Source organism: Chanodichthys erythropterus, chromosome 12 (genome assembly GCF_024489055.1).
Source record: "Chanodichthys erythropterus isolate Z2021 chromosome 12, ASM2448905v1, whole genome shotgun sequence".
Classification (NCBI taxonomy): Eukaryota; Metazoa; Chordata; class Actinopteri; order Cypriniformes; family Xenocyprididae; genus Chanodichthys; species Chanodichthys erythropterus.
In genome coordinates, this window is record NC_090232.1 from 48,927,467 (window position 1) to 48,953,935 (window position 26,469).

General features: G+C 39.0%; 1 protein-coding gene across 1 annotated transcript; it reads right to left on the reverse strand.

Annotated features, from left to right (window-relative positions):
* Positions 1 to 740: 740 nt before the first annotated feature.
* LOC137032925 (galectin-5-like) lies at positions 741 to 26,058 on the reverse strand. Its single transcript, XM_067404948.1, has 6 exons — positions 25,715 to 26,058; positions 25,116 to 25,275; positions 24,163 to 24,441; positions 2,974 to 3,062; positions 1,156 to 1,312; positions 741 to 1,023 (listed from the first exon to the last, which is right to left on the reverse strand). Exons 3-6 carry the CDS (start codon positions 24,223 to 24,225, stop codon positions 877 to 879), a joined length of 456 nt encoding a protein of 151 aa, XP_067261049.1. The 5' UTR covers positions 24,226 to 24,441; positions 25,116 to 25,275; positions 25,715 to 26,058; the 3' UTR covers positions 741 to 876.
* Between the last annotated feature and the right edge of the window lie 411 nt (positions 26,059 to 26,469).

The following is a 26,469-nucleotide window of genomic DNA, read 5'->3' on the forward strand; positions in this document are numbered from 1 at the left end:
GCACCGTACCGGCCGTGAGAACAGCCTTCTGACGCTGTCAAACAGCTATTTGCTCAAAAACGGCAAACGAAACAAAAACAGACAAAGAGAGGACTTCGACCCCGCTGCTGTGCTGTTCGCCCGCACTCGGAAAAAAAGAGAAGTTCAACCAAAAAGCTTGACTCGTCTTCTAGCAGACACTCGCTTGCAGAGAACAGGAACAAACACCGTTCGGCTCCGAAGCGAAAAGCTGAAGATGCAACGCACCTGCTGCTCATTATATACCCGCGCTGCGAGGCGAGCAGCTGATGCATATGATTGCATGCCAATGTGCATTGGCTCGTTTTAGTTACACTCGAAGTAGATTGGCCTCTCTAGCGAGATTCCTATTCGTCGGTCTGTCCGACGTACGTCGAACGTGACCGACTGAATGGGAACCAAGTTCTATGGCATTTCCAGCTCAACACTGTCCCCTAGCAGCCAGGAGCATTTCTGTTGCATAGTGATTATAACCATCTGATCATATTTGTTTTGTAAAGTTGTGCTGATCAGATGAAATCAAAATATATCAACTAAGAAAGGATAGATAAGAATGCATACTGTATAAATATGTTTAACATCTCTGTCATTTGTGCAGTCTAACAAAGTTTGAAGGCAAACTTAAATCTTAAAAAAAAAAAACTTAAAACTTAAAAAAACTAAAAAAATTAATAGCACAAATTGCACCAGAAGCACAAATAGTTCAGGCACGTCCATGTTTATTCATTTTATTTATTTATTTATTTTCTCTCTGAAATGGTGGATAATCACACAGCATCAGAATATTATGCATGCAAGCATATATTTTTGCATATGAGCACACAATGCTGTTTCTCTTGAACCTGGATGAAATCTTTGTCAGGGCTGCACAAAGGTCAGCTGCACATCTCCACTAACTTCCAAAACATCAATCTCTTCCATGTTATTGTAGCGACGGCTGAAAGTACGAGTTTTTTTACCACTGACAAACACCTCGTAATTATCAGCACTGCAAGAAATGGTGACCTGAAATGCACAAAGACAAAGATGTGAACTCATATATCCAGGCATCTGGGCGTGGATATATATTGATACAATATTATGAAGTAAATATCACAACCTCTATTGTACAGTCAGGGATCATAAAGTCATATGTACCAGAATAGTTTGCCCTCTCTCAAAAGGCATCTGTCCAGACCGTTCCTCCTCGCCCCACTTCCCGTTTTCATAACAGTTGCAAACAACCACTTTCTCATCAAAACGAAGACTGTAGTCAAACGCAATTCCAGTTCTGTGTCGTAGACTAAATCCTACTCTGTTGATTAAAGAAAATGAGAGGAACAGAGGAGTATATCAGTGACCAGGTAGATGTCATTACAACATTCCAGCAGTATAGTAGGATTTTTAAAAGCATTTTTAAAACAGAATATGTTTGATATTATATCTGTGTAAGAAACAACCCAAATAGCAAGAAACAATCTAAACAATATTAAATCAATGTTAATTTGTCAATTTTAAATGCATTGAATTAATGTCACTTTTGCAACACCCAATTAATGTTGAAAGAATTCTATTCAAAAAATTTCATCCAAAAATCTACAGAAGAGGATTTGGGCCAAGCAATAATAAAAAAATAAAATCATCTCGAGATTAAAGTTGTTAAATTTCGAGAAAAAAGGTTGAGATAAAATGTTGAGAATAAACGCGTTAAATTATGAGAAAAAAATTGTTAAAGTTCGAGAAAAAAGTCAAGATAAAATGTTGAGAATAAACTCGTTAAATTACGAGAAAAAAGTCGTTAAATTTTGAGAAAAATGTTAAATTATGAGAATTTAGAATTAGACATTTTTTTCATAATTTAAAAAATTTGTTCTTGGAATTTAATGACTTTTTTCTTGTAATTTAACAACTTTTTTCTCATAATTTAACGAATTTGTTCTCATAATTTAATTGACTTTATTCTCAACATTTTATCTTGACTTTTTTCTCATAATCTAACGACTTTTTCTCGTAATTTAATGACTTTATTCTCAACATTTTATCTTGACTTTTTTTTCATAATCTAACGACTTTTTCTCGTAATTTAATGACTTTATTCTCAACATTTTATCTAGACGTTTTTCTCGAAATTTAACAAGTTTTTTCTCATAATTTAATGAGTTTATTCTCAACATTTTATTTTGACTTTTTTCTTGAAATTTAACAATTTTTTTCTCAAAATTGAACAACTTTAATCTCGAGATGGTTTTATTTTTTTATTATTGCTTGGCCCTAATCCTCTTCTGTAAAAATCAATGGCAATATCATTGAATCAATGTTAAAATGTGATGTTGGCTCAACTTCATGTTTGCACTCTCAGAAAATAAAACACAACTACTGACTTAAAGGCACACAGTTTGAAATAAACTGCAAATAAAAGAAGTTAAATCTTTTATCAAAAGTTTTTTTTTTTTTTTTTCTTTTCACTTTTAACCAGGGATAAGATGAGTGAGTTATTTTACTTTGTGATGCAGAAAACTTTCAACCTGATCATCTTTGTTTCATTATAACATATTGTGAGTTTCAAACTCACACAAAAAGCCAAGAGTCAAACTGCTCAACTAAAGGAAACAACTTACCAAACATTTTCAATAAAACATCAACATCTAAATCTGATAATTCTCAAAAAGAACTTCTGCTGAGATCTTGAAAGATTTATTGTCTTCTTTTATCTTCAGTTGATTTCAGGCTGTGTGGCTTTAAGTCAGTTGTAGTTGTGTTTCAGTTTCTGAGAGTGCAAGCATGATGTTGAACCAACAAATGTAACATTGATTCAGTGCCATTACCATTGATTTTTTGTTGAAATTTCAACATTTTTTCAACATTAATTATGGGTACAAAAGTGATGTTTATTTAATGCAGTTAACATTGACACATTAACATTGATTTAACATTGTTTGATGGTTGCTTGCTATCTGGGAAATGATACTGCCAAACCTTTTTGCTTGGGGATTGATGACCCACTGGATGACAATGCATTTTCCAGGCTGTACTCCACCATATATGATGCTTTTGTATGGGACCATCTGTTTGTTGGTCAAAATTATTAAAGATATTCATCATATACTGTATATGATACATTGTATATTAACAATTAAGTTAATGTACTTAGAGAAAACATTGCATATTAAGTTATTTAATAAAATAATCTTAAAATGATAAATATTGAAAATGTGTTTATAGTGACATTTGTTTCATGATAATAACAACATAACAATAACAACATTTAGAGCTCTGTAGAAAGTCTTTATCAAAATGTTCTCTTCAGAATCACCAGAAAGTGTGAGATAAATCCAGTCCAGAAAATTAAATAAAACACAATTTTGTGCATACCACACATTTGTTGTATTGTTACTGGATATAAAAATGTTAGAGCCCCAAATAAAGGGTTTGCACACTTTCAAACCATTAGGTCATTCTTATTCTTTAAGTGACCCAGAGATTTAGATTATTTGTCTATCAAACATTTGTGCAAAATGCCTTTGCACACAGCAAAATCCTCAGCGAACACTGCTCAGTGTTTATATCTCAGGTGTTCAAAGAAACACTGAAGCAGAGTTGAAGTTAATGAGATAAGTGATAAAATATGTGATGACTGCAGAGGTGGAAAGTCCAGGGGTCAGAAAGTAAAAGTCCTGCCATATTTTTTATTCCACCCACTGAAGCAGTGTTAAAGTTAACGAGATTTTTAAGTGTTTAATTGTGTGATTATTGTTCATCTGATGGTAACAAGCAGAATCACCAAAGGAGAAAATCACAATTCTTAAGCCACCATCATGGAGATCAGGGCTTGCTTTAGTTGGGCTCTTGACCCTTGACTTTTTAAAATTAGATTTTGTTTGTAGTAATAAGTGAAGCTTGTAATATTATTTTTTCCTCTGCTGAGATATTGAGATTTAATGTCTTTTTTATTTTTTTTATTTTTTTTATTTTTATTTTTTTTATCTTGATTTCATCTAAGGCTGTGGCTGGAAGCCTGTTGTAGTTCTTGTGTTTCTGCTCATCTTTTTTTCTATTCTGTTGTTTCTTTCCTTCAGTGATTCTGCTTGTTAACAGCAGGTGTTCATCACTATTTCTCAATCATCACATAATTATCTAATTAATTTCAACACTCCTTCAGTGTTACTCTAACACTCTGCAGTGTGGACACATATGTGTTCATTAAACACTGGGGATTTTGTTGTAGGGTTTAAAGGGTTAAAGGTGTAAGATGAAAAAACATGCATATTGAAACACTTTTTTACAGCAATAAACTGTAAATTAATTTTACAGCAACAAACCGGAGAAAAACTCTGTTGCCAGTAGATTACTGTAAAATCATGAAAAAACAGCAATGTATTGTAAAATGTAAATCTAATAGAACTCAATAATTGATCAGTAGTAAATGTTGAATTTAAGTGTTTTCGCACAAGATGTTGGCGTTTAATGTTTTTTTGGGATTTAAAGGGTTTCTGCTTTCTGAGTTTTGTGGGTCATCATTGTGCTGAAGAGTAGAGCCTGTGTTTCAGTCAATGATGAGCTGACAAACACTGATGTTATGCAGTGTCACAGACACGTCAGGTTCCACCTCCCTGCAATACCCACGCACTCAATCACCGGAGTTCTAATCACCGCCACCTGCACGTCATCACCACAGCAAGCACCAGCACTATATCTGCCACACTCACACACACAGTCATTACCGGTCTTGTACGTATCAGAGACTAATGTATACACTGTAAAAAAAATCCCGTTGTTTCTACGGAAAAATACCGGCAGCTGTGGTTACCAGAACAATACTGTAAAAATGACATCAAACCGTAAACATACTTACGGAGTTACATGTGAATTTTACATTTTAAATATGTATATTTAACTTTGTATTTCAGTACACTGTAAAATTTACGGTAAAATAACGTATTTCATTATCTGATATAATGTTAATTTACCAACCTAATGAAGTACTAATATCTGTTTTGTACCTTTATAATTCACTGACAGTCACCAAACACAGTGGTGATAAGAGTCACATGATGAATCAAAGCTCATCACAAGCAGCTTTTCTACAAGCTGAGAAGGACAATACTAATATATAGAAGGAGCACACAGTGTCATTCACACACACACACTATACACCATCATGGTAACATGCATGACATTTTAAAAATGCAATAAACATTAGTTTAACAACATTAGATGTAGCATAAAACCCTAATGTACATAACTGATTAGAAAAAAAATGAGAAAAACTAAGAAGAAACAGAGTTATTTCAACGAAAATATATCAAATGTGAAGTGTCACGCAGGGAATTGTGGGAATGTCAATTTACGGTTTTTCATGTGAATTTTACAATTAATTGTTATTTTTCACTTTCAAAAACTGTGAATTTAACGGTATTTTACGATAAAATTACATTAAATGTAGCGTTAGATCTATTACAGTCATTCACTGTATATAGTACGGAAAGTTTCTGTAAACCAATTAACAGTTTTTCACCGCAGCATTTTTACAGTCTTTTACTGTTAAAATCACGGTCATTTTTTAATAGACCCTATTATGGTAAATAACTGTAAAAATTACAGAAATATGTTAAACCTTATTAAAACCTTTGACAGTAAAAAACACAGTGAAATTGTATAACAAATTACAGCATTTTATTTTGACCAGATACATTTTACGGTAAATTCCTGCACTGTAAAAAAAGTCAGTAAAATATACAGCAAAACACCGTTGAATTCCAACGGTAATGGAGCGTAAAACTAAAAACTTCCTTTTACTGTATTAAATAGATTGAATAACCGTTAATTAGGAGACTGGATAAAACTTTGTTTTTTACTGTAATAAAATGTTGAAATTATAAATATTTTCTGTGAAAACAAATAAATATGCATACATTTTACAATTAAATATTGTAATGTTGAAAATGTCTAAAAACCTTAGATTTTATGGTATTATTTGAGTAAAACTACATCTTTTGGGGTTGTGCACATTGGAATTCACAGTATAAATCTGTAGATTTTTAAGCAAACAAAAACATTCATTTTTACAGAAGCAAGATGTTAAAAAATCCCACTAAACACTGGACGTCGGATAGACATGCAGATCATGTCTATATTAGGTCCTTCGGTCCATGACCATTTCTGAACATCTATTCGACGTCCAAACTACACAGTTAAAAAACAAAACTGTCAAATTTACGGTAAAATACCGGCAGCTGTGGTTGCCAAGAATATATTTCAATTCAATTCAAATTTATTTGTATAGCGCTTTTCACGATATATATCATTTCAAAGCAGCTTTACAGAAAATGGATGTCAACATTACAATTTAAAGAATGTAGTTAGTAAATAATATACTTTAGGTAATTACAATCACTGTTAGCAGTTTAACTGAAGGTAGAAGTAATGAGCTCCTGGAAAATGAATTACATTAACAATAAATTAGGATATAGAGATTGTGCAATGTGAATGTTGATCTAGATGATTGCATCTCCTGAAGTCCTCGCAGGAGCTGGCGCCGTCATAAACCAATATACCATGAAAAAAATGTGGAATCTGTAAAAGACAATACGGTATACTGGTTCCCTTTCAGTCGGTCACGTTCGACGTACGTCAGTAGTGACCGACGAATTGGGATATCGCTAGAGAGCCCCTATCAGCTTCGAGAGAACTAAAACAAGCCAATGGAATTGGCGTGCGATATTTGCATAATGCACACCTCCCCTAACAGGTGGATATAAAAAGGGGGGCAGATGCAATCGCACTCTGTCTTTCGCTTCGGAGCCTACCTGGTGTCCTGCGGCTGTTTGAACTTCAAGCCTCTGAAGAAGTTTCGGCGCTTGTGTTGGTGTGACGACGCCTGCAGCGAGGTCGCGAGTTGGAGTGAGCCGGGTGGAAACATCCAATGTTTTCCCAGCGTTCCGCTGTAATTCCACTGGTCTGCGATTTGGTCTGGTTCCTCCTGTGTTTTTCTAAACACGTCGTGACGCTCCCTGTGTGTCTCGACACAAAAGAGCTGAAGTTTCCCCTTCTAAAAGAGCTTCACAGACAGACACTGCGTCTTTTTCAAGATGTCATTCTGTCTGTGCGTTTCTGGAGGCGGTCGTTTCCTATCCTCTCTGACGGCCACGATCACTTTCTCTCATGTCTGCTTAGCGTGCTGAGACTGTGTTTGTGGGTGGTCATATTTTCTTATGGAAATATGTCCACGTCGGCGCGTTGTTTGCTCGCCTTTCTCGTAAGGGCTTGAGCGCTCAGCGCGCCGTGTGCCGTCGAATTGCCGGCTGACAGCGCGCGTTGCCACGGCAACCCTGCGCGCTGTCTGGCGCTCTAGATGCACGGTCGAGACTCGGCTGCCTTTTAATGAGGTGGAGTCCCCTCACTTATTCCCCGATCTAGTTATTTTTCTGAATCAGAAAAGTGCTACTTTGGTTAATAAGCCTGGGTGACCAGAGGATCACAGTGGGGCAATACCCGCCGACTCATTCTCCGTGGGCCCCCCACTCCTCTAGTGCATCGCAAACATGTTGTGACTATGTTCGTGGGTGGATCATGTTTAGATACATGGCCACGTCGGTGCCCAGGGTGCCGTGTGTCGTCCAGTTGGGCGGCCACGTTCACTGTCCAACATGGCTGGTAGCTTCTGCATGTGTTGCTGGTCCTCCTTAAAATAAATATGGAGGACCTAACATCTTAGTCAGGGCTCCAGCAGAGGATCAGATGTCGACTGCTACATTGGAGAGAGTATTGTTGGGCTCTGAACATGAAGATGAGGCTGAGCGTCCCACGGTTGTGGCGTGCTCATGCTGAATCGGATTCAGACTTGGCAACCATGCTTTCCCGGGCCCCTGGGGGTGTCGTGCGACGCGTACTCGCCTTGCCGCGCCCCTGGCTTAGCCCGGATGTGCATGAAAAAACTTGGCAGTTTGTGGCCTTTTTTTGGCGTTAATATGGAACGCCAAGAGGGTCATAATCTGCACTACAAGTTTTTTCTCTCACTACCCCTAGGGTGGGGTGGCAGTGCTACGGGCACACCACCTCTGCCCTGCATGAGTCTTGGCCCCTGGCAAGTCTGCAGTAGGTCAAAGCACTCATTGCATGTGGGTAGTTCTGAGTCGGGGTTGAGCTACGCAGGATGCAAATCAAAGCGCAGGCCCCTGGCCAGACAATGTCCACCATGGTGGTCCAGAAACACCCCTGGCGAGTCTTGCTGGGATGTGCCGTCGTCAAAGTGTGCTTTCTCGATGCGCTCATCTCACAAACTGGCCTTGAACCCAGCCCGCTCAACCCGCAGTCACCTGACTAGCGGGAGACGGTCCTGGAGATATGGCGACCTGGAGCTGACGTAAACGGTTCTTTCTCCCCGGAGGAGGGCCGGGTGGAGAATTGGTCTGTTCCGCCGCTGGCTCTCCGGAGTCCAGCGGTACCCACTAAGAACTGTTTTCCGATCCTCTACGTCCCAAGAGTGTGGCTGGCGATGTGCAGCGCCCCGCGTTGCTACTCCCAGCCCCCTCTCACCTCGCCAGCAGGTGTCAGTGTGTTGGTGCAGGCCGCGCCCCGTGTGCCGTCTCCCATACGCACTGTTACCTCGCAGAGTCTGATCACACTCTGGGCCGCTACCACGCCGCCCGAGTCGGGTCCCCGTACTCTGGTTCGCTGCCCCACCCCAGGTACGTCTGTGGTGCGTTTGGTTCTGCTGGCTCGGTGTCTGGAGGCCTGGTTAGTGCCCCCAGCCCGTTCCGCTGGCTCATGCGTACTATCAGACTCGGCTATGCGATTCATTTCGCCCGGTGTCCTCCGGCGTCCAGGGGTGTCCACTTCACTTAGGTGTCGTTGGACATTGCACCTGTTCTCCGAGTGGAGATTGCTGTCCTCCTGGCGAGGGATACAATCGAGCCGGTCCCTCCAGCCGAATTGAAGTCAGGTTCAGCCCTACTTCATTGTACCCTAAAGGGCGGTGGGCTATGGCCAATCCTGGATCTGCGCGTCTTGAACCGGTACCTTCAGGCTGCCGTTTAAGGTGCTCATGCAGAAGCGCATTTTCGAGTGCGTCCGTCCCGGGGTTTGGTTTGCAGCATTCGACCTGAAGGATGCATACTTTCATGTCTCGATTCTGCGCTCGGGTCGAGCATGTCAGTACAAACTCCTACCCTTCGGGCTGGCCCTGTCGCTCCACGCCTTACACGGTTGCGGAGGTGGCCATTGTTCCCCTCAAGGAACAGGGCGTTCGCATTCTCGACTGCCTCGACGACTGGTTGTTCCTGGCCAGCTCGCGAAGCAGTTGTGCGTACACAGGGAGATGGTTTAGCTCACCTCAGCCTGTTGGGTCTTTGGGTCAGCTGGGACAAGAGTAAACTCGCCCCCGGGCAGAGGATCTCTTTTCTCAGTCTTGAGCTAGACTCGGTCGCCTGGATTGTGCGCCTCTCTGAGGAGCGCGTCCAGTCGGTGTTGAACTGCCTGAGTTCGCTCAAGCGCAGGATGGCGGCCCCACTGAAAGACTTCAGAGGCTCCTGGGGCATGTGGCATCTGCAGCCGCGTTTCGCCGCTCAGGTTGCTCCATATGAGGCCGCTCAACACCGGCTCTGCGACTGGGTCCCGAGATGGCCATGGCAGCGCAGCACGCTCAGTGTCCTCGTGACACGGCGCTGCCGCCCTACCCTCATCCGGTGGTCGGACCCTTTGTTCCTGCGGGCGGGAGTACCCCTTGGACGCTGTGGTCCACACAGATGCCTCTACCACCAGATGGGGGGCCATGTACAACGGGCATGCGGTTCGGGTCTTGGACGGGGCCTCGACTGCATTGGCATATCAATTGCCTCGAGTTGCTAGCAGTATGTCTTGCACTGGGCCGCTTCAAGGAGCTGCTGTCAGACAAGCATGTACTGGTCCGCTCGGACAAGCACGGCGGCCGTTGCGTACATCAACCATCAGGCTGGTCTACGCTCCCGTCGCATATCGCAACTCGCCTGCCATCTCTTGCTATGGAGTCAGAAGCATCTGAGGTCGCTTCAGGCCACTCATGTCCCAGGTGTGCTTAACCGTGCAGCCTACGAGCTCTTACGGCAGCCTCCACTTGCGGGCAAGTGGCGGCTCCATCCCCAGGCGGTCCAGCTGATCTGGCACTACTTCGGCGAGGCCCAGGTAGTCCTGTTGCCTCCCCAGGAACTGCCCTCGGCCAGTGGTTTTCCCCTGACCGGCGAGTCGCTCGGCACGGATACCCTGGCACTCAGCTGGCCCCGGGGCCTACGCAATATGCGTTTTCCCCAGTGAGCCTTCTCGCACAGCTCCTGTGCTAGGTCAGGGAGGATGAGGAGCAGGTCTTGTTAGTGGCTCCATATTGGTCACTCGGACCCGGGTTTCGGACCTAATGCTCCTCACGACAGCCCCTCCTTGGCCGATTCCTCTGAGGAAGGACCTCCTGACTCAGAGATGGGGCTTCCTATGGCACCCGCGTCCCGACCTGTGGAACCTCCACGTGTGGTCCCTGGACGGGATGCGGAGGTTCTGGGTGATCTCCCGCAGGCGGTCGTAGACACCATCACTTCCGCTAGAGCTCCTTCACGAGGAGCCTCTATGCGTTGAAGTCGAACCTATTCGTTGAATGGTGCTCCTCTCGCAAGACGAGAGGACCCCCGATCATGCTCGGTCAGATCTGTGCTTTCCTTCCTGCAAGAGGGCTTGGAGCGAAGGCTGTCTCCCTCCACCCTCAAGGTGTATGTTGCCGCTTCGCTGCACATCTCCATGCAGTTGATGGCAAGCCCTGGGGAAACACGGTCTGACCATCAGGTTCCTGAGGGGGGCGAGGGGACTGATTCCTCCTTGCCCACCCTCCTTACCCTCTAGGGATCTCACCTTAGTTCTTAGCTAACTTCGGCGTCATCCCTTGAGCCTTTGCAATTAATCGAGTTAAAAGTACTGTCTCTTAGACCGTCCTCCTGGTTGCATTGGCCTCATGTTAAGAGGGTTGGGGACCTGCACGCATTTTCGGTCGACGAATCGTGCCTGGAATTTGGGCCTGGGGATTCTCACGTCTTCCTGAGACCCCGGCCTGGATATGTGCCCAAGGTTCCTACCACTCCCTTCAGAGATCAGGTAGTGAACCTGCAAGCGCTGCCTTCGTCGGAGGCAGACCCAGCCCCTAGCTTCGCTCTTTCCAGTTCACGCCCTGCGTGTTTACGTGGATAGAACTTGAAGCTTAGGACCTCAGATCAGCTCTTTGTCTGTTACGGAGACCAGCAGAAGGGAAAGGCTGTCTCCAAGCAGAGGATGGCCCACTGGTTAGTGGATGCCATCGCCCTGGCTTATGTTCCCAGGGCGTGCCTTGCCCGTTCAGGTTGAGAGCCCACTCCACCTGAGTGGCCTCTTCCTGGGCGCTGGCTCATGGCGCCTCGCTGACAGATTGTAGAGCTGTGGCTGGGCGACACCCAACACGTTTGCTAGGGTTTTTAGCTTACGTGTAAGCTGGTTCTTCCCGTGTACTCGCTTCCACCAGCCGGTAGACGCGTTGAACCTGTGCTCGTGTCGGCTTGCAATGCCACTCCCGCCCCCTGGGCAGGATATGTGCATCTGTTGACTCCAGTCGTGTTCCCCGTTCGGTGAACCCTGTCGAGTTCCTCCACCTCCACCTTCGGCTCGGGCATTGCGGAGTGTCTGATGCCAGACCAACATCCATCTTCGATGTTGTCTGTTGGTTGGGTTCCATATGTTGCAATCCCTCTACGTGAGTGATTCCATATGTGTATTGTCCACGGTTACTCCCTACGGTGAGCCCGTGTCTTTCCCTTAGCAGAGCTTCTGCTTTCTCCTGTCAGATGAGTCTCCCCCTACTCAGGTGGAGCCATCCCAGGGACTCATATGCGTTCTGCCCTGCGGGCCAGTCCATATGTTTTCCATGTAAATTCCTTCCCCTCTGGGTAGGTAGTGGTTCCGCAGCGTTCCTTACGGGTTCGCTTCCCCAGTGTAGTCTAGTTTACTTAGTGGGTATATCGGAACAGCAGTAGACTTCCCGGCGTAAGCTCGCCCCCTTCTCCGTCCCCTTGGTGCGACGGGCGGCTAGAGCCTGCGCTGGGCACTGGAAGGGGTTTCGTAACTGTGGCGTTTAGTTGGGATCCCAATTCGTCGGTCACTACTGACGTACGTCGAACGTGACCGACTGAAAGGGAACGTCTCGGTTACGTATGTAACCCTCGTTCCCTGAAGGAGGGAACGGAGACGTACGTCCCGTCGCCACAGTTTCTGTACCCTCGCTGCAGTGCGGACACCGGTTGTCTCCTCAGCGAAAAACAGAGTGCGATTGCATCTGCCCCCCTTTTTATATCCACCTGTTAGGGGAGGTGCGCATTATGCAAATATCGCACGCCAATTCCATTGGCTTGTTTTAGTTCTCTCGAAGCTGATAGGGGCTCTCTAGCGATATCCCAATTCGTCGGTCACTACTGACGTACGTCTCCGTTCCCTCCTTCAGGGAACGAGGGTTACATACGTAACCGAGACGTTTTGTAACCCTAAATTTTACAGTAGACAACATATTTTTTTTTTACCAAAATCATGGTAGAAAAAAACAAATATATTTGTCAATTATACAGGTCCACTATTTGGACGTCCAACCATGAACCAACTTCACTGTTAAAAAAAAAAACTGTCAAATTTACGGTAAAATACCGGCAGCTGTGGTTGCCAGGAATATACCGTGAAAAAAATGTGGAATCTGTAAAAGACAATACGGTATACTGGTTTTGTAACCCTAAATTTTACGGTAGACAACGTATTTTTTTTTTAAAAAAACAAATATATTTGTCAATTATACAGTAATTTCATGTAAAAAATGCAACTTTCCATAGCTTTTTATGGATATTTGCAGTAAAAAAAAAAGTTAGAATATAATAATATTTACAGTAATTTGTTGTTAATTTAACAGTAATACACTGTAAAAAAAATCCCAGTAAAATTTACGGTAAAACAACGGCAGCTGTGGTTGCCAGAACTTTACCGTAAAAAATACAGTAGCAACGTTAAAAAAAATCTGTTTAATTTATGGTAAAATAACGTATTTCACTAACTGATATAATATTAATTTACCAACCTAATGAAGTACTAATATCTGTTTTGTACCTTTATAATACACTGACAGTCACCAAACACAGTGGTGATGAGAGTCACATGATGAATCAAAGTTCATCACAAGCAGATTTCCCACAAGCTGAGAAGAACAACACTAACATATAGAAGGTGCACACAGTGTCATTCACACACACACTATACACCATCATGGTAACATGCAAGAAATTTAAAAAATGCAATAAACATTAATTTAACAACATTAGATGTAACATAAAATTCTAATGTACATAACTGATTAGAAAAAAAATGAGAAAAGCTAAGAAGAAACAGAGTTATTTCAACGAAAATATATCAAATGTGAAGTGTCATGCAGGGAATTGTGGGAATGTCAATTTACGTTTTTTCACTGTAATATTTACAATGAATTGTTATTTTTCACTTCCAAAAACTGTGAATTTAATGGTATTTTACCATAAAATTACATTAAATGTACCATTAGATTTATCACAGTTATTCACCGTATATAGTACGGAAACTTTCTGTAAAACAATTAATAGTTTTACACCGCAGCATTTTTACAGTCTTTTACTGTTAAAATCACTGTCATTTTTTAATAGACCCTATTATGGTAAATAACTGTAAAAATAACAGAAATATGTTAAACCTTATTAAAACCTTTGACAGTAAAAAACACAGTGAAATTGTATAACAAATTACAGCATTTTATTTTGACCAGACACATTTTACGGTAAATTCCTGCACTGTAAAAAAAAGTCAGTAAAATATACAGCAAAACAACATCAAATTTCAACGGTAATGGAGCATAAAACCAAAAACTTCCTTTTACGATATTAAATAGATTGAATAACCGTTAATTGTGAGACTGGATAAAACGTTTTTTACTGTAATAAAATGTTGAAATTATAAATATTTTCTGTGAAAACAAATAAATACGCATACATTTTACAATTAAATATTGTAATGTTGAAAATGTCTAAAAACCTTAGATTTTATGGTATTATTTGAGTAAAACTACATCTTTTGGGGTTGTGCACAGTATAAATCTGTAGATTTTTAAGCAAACAAAAACATTCATTTTTACAGAAGCAAGATGTTAAAAAATCCCACTAAACACTGGACGTCGGATAGACGTGCAGATCATGTCTATATTAGGTCCGTTGGTCCATGACCATTTCTGAACATCTATTTGACATCCAAACTACACAGTTAAAAAAAAACTGTCAAATTTACGGTAAAATACCGGCAGCTGTGGTTGCCAGGAATATACCGTGAAAAAATGTGGAATCTGTAAAAGACAATACGGTATACTGGTTTTGTAACCCTAAATTTTACAGTAGACAACGTATTTTTTTTACCAAAATCATGGTAGAAAAAAACAAATATATTTTTCAATTATACAGGTCCACTATTTGGACGTCCAACCATGACCCAACTTGGACGTCATCTTGACGTTCAACATTTGACCTTTGAACGGGGTAATTTTTTTGGACGTCATTTGGACGTCAATAACAGATGCAGGAAATTGACATTATTAATATGTAATATTTGTTTTATAGGGCCTATCAACATGATTTATACATGAAGAGCTCAGATGCAAAAGCCTCTAAGTGCCATCTGAAATTTTCTTCTAGAATTATCATTTTTATCAAGCTTGTATATTTAAATTAAATTTAAATTTCACTTAAATGGCAATGCAAATTACCTATTAATTGTCATTTAAGTGAAAGTACTTAACTATCCACAGCAAAATCCCCAGTGTTAAATTAACACCCAAAGTGAACATATGAGTCCATCTTACCGGGTGTTAAAAAGTAACACTGAAGCAGTGTTAAAGTTATTAGATAATTGATTGATGATTCAGTGATGATTGACAATTAGATACCTCCCTTTTCAATAAAACATCCAGAGGTGGAAAGTCCAGGGGTCAGAAAGTAAAAGTACTGCTATATTTTTATTCCACCCACTGAAGCATTAATGAGATAATTAAGTGATTAATTGAGTGATGATTGACCATTATTGAAGACACCTGATGATAACAAGTAGAATCACTAAAGGAGAAAATCACTATTTTAAGTCACCATCACAGAGGTCAGGGTTTGCTTTAGTTGTGCTCTTGACCCTTCACTCTTTAATATTAGAATTTGTTTGGCTGCTGTAATTGAGTTATAACAGCCAGACAAGCAAAGAGGAAAGATGATCAGGTGGTGTTGGTTATGTTTTCACATAATCATTATTGGATCTGAATCATTGAACTCTAGAGCCCAATCTCTGTGTTAGATTTACATTATTGAGTAGCCTACAGCAGAAGATCAGCTTTATCAATATAATCTGAAGGATATCTTAAAAGTTGTTCTGATCAACAACAACAACAAAAAAAAAACCTTCTTTTAGGCACACACAGACATCAAGTATCAGTGTATGAATCTCAACAACGGTGACAAGCAACATATTCTGATCAACAGATCAACTCTAAACATTAGAAAACAAGCTTCTGAAAAGTCACAGAAAAACAGAAAAAATAAAATATGAGAATAAAGGAAATTACTAAGACAATTCAGCTCATAATTTATTCATGCAGCAATGCATGATGGGAGCCATGGATGAATTTTGATTGGTGGCTCCCAGAATGCACTGCAACATGCTTTATTATCCTCACCACTGTTGAGATTCACAGGATGATTCTTGATCTATGTGTGTCTAAATAAACCTTTTTTCTTTAGAACAAATTTTTATAAACCTTTGGATTATTTAAAAAAAAACTGGAACTTCTGCTGTAGAATCACAGTGCTGCTGTAATCAATAATGTAAATCTAACTCAGAGATTGGGCTCTAAATGAGTTCAGTGATTCAGGTCAAATAAAGATTATGTGAAAACATAACCAACACCACCTGATCATCTTTCCTCTTTGCTTGTCTGGCTGTTATAACTCAATTACAGCAGCCAAACAAATTCTAATATTAAAGAGTCAAGGGTCAAGAGCCCAACTAAAGCAAACCCTGACCTCTGTAATGGTGTCTTAAAAATAGTGATTTTCTCCTTTAGTGATTCTGCTTGTTATCATCAGGTGTCTTCAATAATGGTCAATCATCACTCAATTAATCACTTAATTATCTCATTAATGCTTCAGTGGGTGGAATAAAAATATGGCAGGACTTTTACTTTCTGACCCCTGGACTTTCCCCCTCTGGTGGTTGGACGTACAAATAGTGGACCTGTATAATTGACAAATATATATATATATATATATATATATATATATATATATATATATATATATATATATATATATATATATTTTTTTTTTTTTTTTAAATACGTTGTCTACCGTAAAATTTAGGGTTACAAAACCAGTATACCGTATTGTCTTTTACAGATTCCACATTTCTTTCACGGTATATTCCTGGCAACCACAGCTGCTGGTATTTTAGCGTAAATTTGACAGTTTTTTTTTTTTTTTTTAACAGTGTGGTTGGACGTCTAAATAGTGGACCTGTATAATTGACAAATATATTTGTTTTTTTCTACCATGATTTTGGTAAAAAAAAAAATACATTGTCTACTGTAAAATTTAGGGTTACAAAACCAGTATACCGTATTGTCTTTTACAGATTCCACATTTCTTTCACGGTATATTCCTGGCAACCACAGCTGCCGGTATTTTACCGTAAATTTTACAGTTTTTTTTTTTAACTGTGTAGTTTGGACGTCGAATAGATGTTCAGAAATAGTCATGGACCGACGGACCTAATATATACATGATGTGCACGTCTATCCAAAGTCCAGTGTTTAGTGGGATTTTTTAACATCTTGCTTCTGTATAAATGAATGTTTTTGTTTGCTTAAAAATCTACAGATTTATACTGTGAATTCCAATGTGCACAACCCCAAAAGATGTAGTTTTACTCAAATAATACCATACAATCTAAGGTTTTTAGACATTTTCAACATTACAATATTTATTTGTTTTCACAGATAATATTTATAATTTCAACATTTTATTACAGTAAAAAACAAAGTTTTATCCAGTCTCACAATTAACGGTTATTCAATCTATTTAATACAGTAAAAGGAAGTTTTTGGTTTTACGCTCCATTACCGTTGGAATTTGACGGTGTTTTGCTGTATATTTGACTGACTGTTTTTACAGTGTACCTGTCTAAAAGGTAGGAAATATATGGATACATTTATTTGGGCCAGGCCACAGATAATTTTTTTTTTTTTAAGCTGTTGCTTTAAGTTGTTTCTACATTAATTTGGAGAGTAACGGTAAAATTATTACAATATTAAAGAGGGGAGAAGAGTCAGGGGCCTCCAACATAAATTATGCCTAGGGCCTCCAAATGTCTAGAACCAGCCCTGTATATATCCCCTACATAACAGTTTATTTAAAAATATATGTAATAGTTACAACTGGGCGTTCAACTATTGTTTATTTTGGCGCGATCTCCATGGTAACAGCAGCTTTTCTGGTTGGTGGATCATGAGATTCACGTGATGCATCGGTTGAAATTTCTCCCACTGAAAGGTGAAGACGTCTGTCGGACAACCGCTGTTCTAGGTAAGTGAAGTTATGTTGTGTACGACCTAACATTAGATGTTATGTTATGTTAGATGTTTTGAATCAATATTTGGCCTTTTGGAAAGAATTGAACTTAATTTTTTTTTTTACAAAAAAGCCGCCAAATGCGGTTAAAACTCGCAGATTATTTTGGTTATTATGATAATGAATTCCATCACTCTATGTAACAGCTATCTTTAAAAATAGAATAACAATCCATTTTTGGCGCTTTTTGAAATACATGAAACTCGGATGCCACTTTGTTCTTTATTGAAGTGAATTCTGCCTATAAGGTAGCTGATTCACTGCCCCTTGAAACATGACAAACCAGGGCCCAGATCAGGACGCAGACAAACTGGCTAAACCGACCGTCTGCTAGCCGCCTCACGTCACATAACTCAGATAATTCACAGCACATAGAAACACTTTCACCTTGATATTATCACATAGAGACTGTGTCTGTACCTCGAACTAGTAAATACAAAAAACTTCCAAAACCTTTTAAGGGTAAAAATTTAATTGATGTTCAAAAAATGAAAATCACAGATAAATCAGATAAACAAATGATAAAGCTTGGGTTACTGAATATTAGATCTATTTCTTCAAAAGCACTTATTGTAAATGAAATTATCACAGACAATAAACTAGACTTGCTGTGTTTGACAGAAACCTGGCTAAAACCAGACGATTACATTACTTTAAATGAATGTAGTCCTCAAGGTTATGATTATCGACACAATCCTCGACAGAAAGGCAAAGGGGGAGGTGTTGCTGTAATTTATAGTAATATATTCAGAATCATTCAAAAGAATTTCAAATATAATTCCTTTGAAGTGATGGTGCTTTATGTAACATTATGTAAGTTGACATTTGTGCTGGCTACTGTATACAGGCCACCAGGGCACCATACTGACTTTATCAAAGAATTTGCTGAGTTTCTATCAGAGTTAGTACTGGCTGCGGATAAAGTCCTTGTTGTTGGTGATTTTATAAATAATCTCCCCGAGCAGTTTCATCGCCTTAGTATACCTGACAACATAGAAGAACTCGATGCTGCAACAGAAACTATTGGCTCTCTCTTTTCCAGCACATTAGATGCGGTCGCTCCTTTACGTCTAAAGAAGATTAAGGAAACTAATCCAACGCCGTGGTATGATGAGCACACTCGGGCTCTAAAACGAGCTGTTAGAAAAGCTGAACGTAGTTGGAAGAAAACAAAACTAGAAGTTTTTCGCCTTTCGTGGAAAGAAAAAATGATTGAGTACAGAACAGCCATAAGAAATGCTAGATCTACTTATTTTTCAAATCTCTTAATAGAAAACAAACATAATCCTAGGTATTTATTTGACACAGTGGCTAAATTAACTAGAAACAGAGATTCAACTGCTGACGTTTCCATAGAGCACAGCAGTAATGACTTTATGAACTTCTTTACTTGCAAGATTGATAATATTAGAGAGAAAATTATAAACATGCAACCGTCTACAGTTTCTCTTCAGACAGTGCACTGTAGTGTCCCTGAGGTAAAACTAGAATCATTCGCCGCTATAGGAGAGGAAGAATTATCTAAACTTATCAAATCATCAAAATCAACGACATGTATGTTAGACCCAATGCCGACTAAACTACTGAAAGAAATGCTTCCAGAGGTCGTAGGTCCACTTCTTGATATAATTAATTCATCTTTAACACTAGGACACGTGCCAAAAACCTTTAAGCAGGCTATTATCAAACCTCTTATTAAAAACCTCAACTAGATCCGAGAGATATAGTAAATTACAGGCCAATCTCGAATCTACCTTTTCTGTCAAAGATACTAGAAAAGGCAGTTTCAACACAACTGTGTTCCTTTTTAGAAAGAAATGGAATCTGTGAGGATTTCCAGTCAGGATTTAGACCATACCATAGTACTGAGACTGCTCTCGTTAGAGTTACAAACGATCTACTCCTATCATCCGATCGTGGCTGTATTTCTCTATTAGTGTTATTAGATCTCAGTGCTGCTTTTGACACTATCGATCATAACATTCTTTTAAAAAAGACTTGAAAACTATATTGGCATTAGTGGAATTGCTTTTGGCATGGTTCAAATCATACTTATCTGACCGTTATCAGTCTGTGGTAGTTAATGAAGAGATGTCGTATCGATCACAGGTTAAATATGGGGTACCACAAGGCTCAGTATTAGGACCGTTGCTTTTCACTCTGTACATGCTGCCCTTAGGAGAGATAATTAGGAAGCATGGTGTTAGTTTTCACTGCTACGCTGACGATACTCAGCTCTATATTTCCTCGCGCCTGACGAAACCTACAAATTCACAAAACTAACAGAATGCATAGCTGACATTAAAAACTGGATGACAAGAAATTTCTTATTATTAAATTCAGAAAAAAACTGATTTCCTAATCTTTGGACCAAAAACTTCCTCACGAAAAAACCTTGAATACTCTCTAACACTTGACGGGTGCTCCATTAAACCTTCATCCTCAGTTAGGAACCTGGGTGTGCTCTTTGATACCAATCTTTCATTTGAAAGTCATGTTTCTAGTATCTGTAAAACCGCCTTCTTCCATCTAAAAAATATATCTAAATTACGACATATGCTCTCATAATGACAATGCGGAACAGTTGGTTCATGCATTCATGACCTCAAGACTAGATTATTGTAACGCTCTACTGGGTGGTTGTTCTGCTCGGCTTTTAAACAAACTACAGTTGGTTCAAAATGCGGCAGCTAGAGTTCTTACTAGAACCAGAAAGTATGACCATATTAGCCCAGTTCTGTCAACATTACATTGGCTCCCTATTAAACATCGTATAGATTTTAAAATCTTGCTACTTACTTATAAAGCTCTAAATGGTTTAGCTCCCCAGTACCTAAGTGAGCTCTTAATGCATTATAGTCCTTCACGTTTATTGCGATCTCAGAATTTAGGCCAGTTGATAATACCCAGAATATCAAAATCAACTGAAGGCGGCAGATCATTTTCCTATTTAGCACCTAAACTCTGGAACAATCTTCCTAGCATTGTTCGGGAAGCAGACACACTCTGTCAGTTTAAATCTAGACTAAAAACACATCTCTTTGCTCTTGCATACACATAACACATTATCAATACATTAACATTTTTCAAATCCGTTAAAGGATTGTTACGCTGCAATAATTAGGTCGGCCGGAACCGAGAACATTTCCTATAACACTAGATATACCTGTACATCAGAACAAGAATGGCATCTACGCTAATATCTGTCTCTCTGCTTATCCTGAGGTTTGCCGGGTGCTGGATCCAGGCCGTATCCAGGTCAGATGGAGAACCTGCGTCTGGACCTGACTACAACGTAGCCCAGGATCCCCGTATCCGCTTGCATATATTTATATATAATCGATTTTTAATCTCTATAATAAAAATGTACAATTCAGATTTTGATCTCCATATACATTTACATATATATATCTTCCAAGGGGTTTTTTCCCTCCTAGGACTTTTTTCCCAGTGCTAGCACGCTGGGTTTTTCTCCTAGGGGGTTTTTTCCACCCCTGGAAGTCAGCCGACATTGGCTTAATGTAGCACCATCTTGTATATGTTACATATTACCACGCTTGTTTGTACAGTTTTAACCACTTCCCTTTTTTTCTGTGCTTCTAATATGTAAAGCTGCTTTGAAACAATTACCAATTGTAAAAGCGCTATATAAATAAACTTGACTTGACTTGACTTGAGAACCCAGATATGATGATTGACGCAACCGGGGTGAGATAGACCGCCTGCGGGATGTCCGAGGCGCGGTGCTTCCTATCCGGTGTGCGGAACAATATAGCCTAATGCTGTTAAAATGATAGGAAAAATCACAGCAAAATCAGCAACAGTAATTGACTTTTTGAGTTGAAAGTGATTCAAAGGTTGTACAATCAGATTTAATTATATCTAAATCTAATCTCTGACTTTGATAATCAGGATAGGTCTATGTCTGATATTTTTGTTTTAGCTAGTAGACATTCTTAAAACAATAAGAAAGCAATTTGTTATTTTGTAAGCATTTTGCATTTTGTCATGTAGAATCAAATCTGGAATAATCATTGTGCCACATAAACAAAGACATGTTTTTGGTATTTGTAGGAGGTCATTGTTAGTTTACATTAACCTATGCAATAAGTAACTGTTTAAGACAGACCAGTACATTTTGAAATTAAATGCACTTTTTTTGAGGTGGAAATAAGATGTTATGCTTTGAATGCGTTACATTATCAGTATTTCAACAGTGCATTGGTTACTCTGTTTACACCACAGTCTCCATATCTCAACATTTTTAAGGTTTTTGTTTGCTAAAATGGCCTTACTTGTCATAATACTGTTGTCAAACTCTGACAAACCAGTTAGTCATTCAATAGTGCCATATTATTGGCAATCATTTCCTGTAAAAAACAACAAAGCAACCTTATTTTTCATTTGGTACTTACATTTATTTACAGTAGATGGATGAATGTTTGTATATGTATTTATTAATTTTGTATTATTATTTTGTCTTTTAGCTGCTGTGAGGAAAAAATTGTCTGACACCACTAATAGTCTGCTCCTGATAGAGATGGAATAAGGAGAGAGCACTTGTGGAGAAATGAGGGGCTGCAGAGCTGTACTTCACTTCATGAGGACAGTCCTGAATAGGATCACGTTCTCCCTCACACATACAAACATTCTGATGTGTAAATTTGTTTTAACTATTTTTTTTTTTTAAATTTGCTCTATATGTGTTGAGAGTAAAATTACATTATAATATCTTTACATTTCAGTGCTAGATTCATTCATATATTCATGAGGTGGTAATAAGATATGCTTTGATTGTACTAAATAAAATAGCCTTCACACAGTTACACAATTCTGAATGTGGTTATTATTATTAATATTATTATTATTGGCTTGTGCAATATTGTTAAATAAACTAATTTTGAGAATTACATTTTCTTGTGACTCATTTCACATGGTTTGGGTAAGATTAGGCTGGGTTATGGCTCATTTTTGGGGTTTCTGGTTAAAGGGTGGTGGTGATATGGTTAACATATGGCTGAGAATTGGTACCAATAATAAAACCTGTATTGGCCCAGTTCAGGGCCAGTTAAGGGTGATTAACTGGCTGAGATTCGGGCCGGTTATGGCCCATGTGTGACCCCTGTCTTTAATCCAGTTCTGGGCCACTTCAGGGCCGTCATTCTTTGCGGTACTTGGGCCGAGGGAAACGTGATCGTGTGGCCCGGAGCTGGGCCAGAAAACATTTGCTATGTGGGTAGTTTTATCTTTTGTAAAACTCTAAACAGCCTCCTTTTATGACCAATTTACAAAGAGAATACTGTTACATCATCATCATGTCCTCCCTCCAACATTATTATCAAAATATCGTTGAACACACAATATCAATCATTTACAGAATGTTTTCATTGATCCCCCTTATCAAATGTAGAAAACATTACAATTATAAGTAGTGTTTTCTAAATTTGATAAGGGGGATCAATGAAAATAATCACAAACTAATCATGTTCCAGTTAGTAATGTTAATGAGAAAGCTCCAGATGTCACATCATCCTTTTCTGTGGCTTTTTTTTTTTATATCGGGATGTTTTGAAAACTACTGTGACTTATACACAGCTAAATAGAAAAATAACAATATAAAACCTCCAAAGAATATTTGTTGAACAGTTCCTAAGGAATCAGTTACATGCACATCCTCATGACGATCCTTAAGATTTACCAGCTTGTCTCCAAAAATATCCCCATAAGGACAAGAATTTTAGATATTTCCATCTTTCTGGGAACCCCATTTTGTCCCATAATGTACAGTAGGGTTAACCAGGACCACACACACAGAGAGAGAGAGAGAGAGAGAGAGAGCACACCCCTGATGTCTTTTCCTGTAATTCAGGGCATTTCATGTATTTCATGAGCTCTGTTTACTTTCTCTTTCACTTTAGCTGAAACAAACAGCCTATTCAAGGATCCTTCATACTGATCACACCCAAGGAGACAGAAGGGAGGAATAGTATAATATATGTGTTATGATTTCCTGCATAGCATTTCCCATTTTAACAAATGGCAGAAAAAAAAGTATTTGACACTAATACAATAACAGGAAAAAAGTGATCAGAGTTCAGGAACAGAAAACCAGGGAGATTTCCTCTTTCCAAACTTAAAATATAATTGAAATCTCAATGGTTGTTATTTATTAATTAAAATACAGGGAAGATACATTGCTGTACATTTTTGATTTTAACTACTTTCTCAATTGTCATTTTGTACTTTTGTAAGTGAATCCTTACTACCCATAATTAGGTTAATAAGTTAGCATTTTAAGCTCATTTTGAACTGAAAGTATGTGCTTTTTGTGCATGTGATATAGTTGAGATATGTGTGCTATGCATTATTCACTGTGATGGAGGAACCCTGCACACCCTGTTCAGGACCTGTACATATAAACAGTATTACTTTAATTTAACATTAATAATTAGTATGCAAATACCTTGAAAACAGTAATGGACTCTCTTCTGATAATCACTGAAAATAGTGCTCTGCACTCCTCCATGTTTCTTCCTTATGGCTAAAATAATAGGTGTGTTCGACCTGAAGCAGCGTTGCACAGACCAGTCAGTGTATGACATCCAAGTTCCTGAAGAGCGTGTTGAAAGCATACAGAGTCATCTGCTCTCTAATCACTCAGCAGACTTTTGCAGTACTGTATGTTTGCAGGAAGTTTTGAACTTGCTGTTAAACATGGACATTTTTGGGACATCTGGTCAACCTAAACATGAAGAGGGAAGAAGTAGAATTGTCAGAAAATTGTTGGGATTTTATATAATTTTTTTTTTTTAAATTGTTAAGATAACCTGAAGATTTGTAAGATGCTAAAAACAGCTAAGGCATACCATTTTATTTTATGACTTTTAGTTTTCTACAGTTTTGTTGAAATTGTGATTCGCTTCATAAATCATTTATGTTTTAAGAGCAACAAACTCATATCAGATTCATTTTGAGTCACTCATGTTGCAACACAAAAACACTTTGCTGTGATCAAAGTAATATTGTTTAATTGTTTTCAGTGGATTTCATTGCTTATGCAGCAAATTCACACATTCTGAAGTTACTCAATTCTGGTTGGGGTTTATAGTGTTCAGCAGGAAACTTATCTGAAGTCCTGCTTCCTCTGCAGAGCAAACATGTTTTAGTCTCTGTTTTCATCATTTTACATCTGATGGACAAGAGACTCACTGAAACACGGTAAAACTATTACATATTTCTCTGTTTTTACCTCATTCAGTCACATTACTGTTGTAAATAATTTGTAAATTTCATTAATTGATTTTTGAAAAAAAGTTCTTCTAACTTGATTTTGTTCAAATTAAACATACTTGGATTAGAATTAAATGAAAAATAGTATGTTATGATCCCTTTAAATATGTAGAGATAGATGTTTACATCATAATTGTTGGAGGTGCAGTAACTGATGTTTATTGGTTGTTGTAGGTGTTGCTATGGTGATGTCAGTCAGAATGGCTCCTCCTCTTCCTCTGATCTTTCTGCTCATGATTCACAGTGAGTCTCTGATGTTACAGCAACACTTCTGTAGGAAAACACCCTAGGAAGCAAAATTAGCTCAAATGAAATATTTATAGGGAACTATAAAGAGTTGTAAGATTACGACCGAGCAACTGAGTCGTCCAGCGTTCATTTGCTCGAACCGTAATAAGCTCTTGTTGCGGATATAAATATCCAACAATCATGAAAACACTGATTAAAGCCCGGTAACTTGATCACAGTTTAAGACATTACATTTCACATAATACAAGACACTTTCTTTTTAAAATCTACAAGAGATTTTATTTATTCTAACACAAACTAACACAAACACATACACACACACACACATTCATACGCGTTGCAGTAAGAAGGAAATGAGAGAGAAAGAGTTTTGAAAGAGAGAGAGAGGGAGAGAGAGTGAGTGATATGATTAACAGAATTCCTATCAATGCATTTCAAAGACCAGAACGAACCATGAATCATTAATTTAAATGCACCAGTTCAGTTTTCATCTGGAGGTACTTGCTTGCGTTGACTTAAAGGTGAATTTCCCTCGTCGTGCAGAGAAGGGTTTCCCGAGTCGATGATTGGTCCAGATCAGGTCCGTGTGGAACAATGAAAGGAAGTCTCTTTGTCGTTGGAGTTGAAGCGGCAAAAGTCGTTGGTTGAACTTTGCGGCGAAACTTAGGACACAAGACTTTCAGCGGTAAAGGAAAATTAAGTAAAAGAAAAGAAAAGTGTGAAGGTTGGATGGCTTGAATGAGCAGCTGGTCTGTTCTTCTTGTTACTCCATTGTTCTTGGTACTTGTCTTGGCTTCTTTTCCCAGAACTGAACCAACTCCTTTCTCGTTTACTAACCAACTCCCCCTGTTCACTATCTTGCAATATGATCATTTAAACTTAGTTGTTTGTCACCCCTCTGAGGAGTCTTGGCCAATCAGACATTGTCCTGTTTCAAGAGGGCCTTCCTCTGCCCCCAATAAAACATAAGTGTTACATCCTGGTCTGTTTCAGCAGAGAGTGCCATTTTAACATAATTTCTATTAAATGGAATTCAATACAATTTAAACAGATTTCATTCAAGTCAGGATATAGAAAAGGGGGAAAGAATCAAATTAAGTCCAAATAAGGCATACTTTCAGTCATTCAGTCAAGAGTTAACATATTTACACAAATTGTGAGTGTTCTAAAGCCTAACCGTTTACAGGTAGTACTTGTGGACACATAATGCAAAATGTATGTAGTTAAAAGA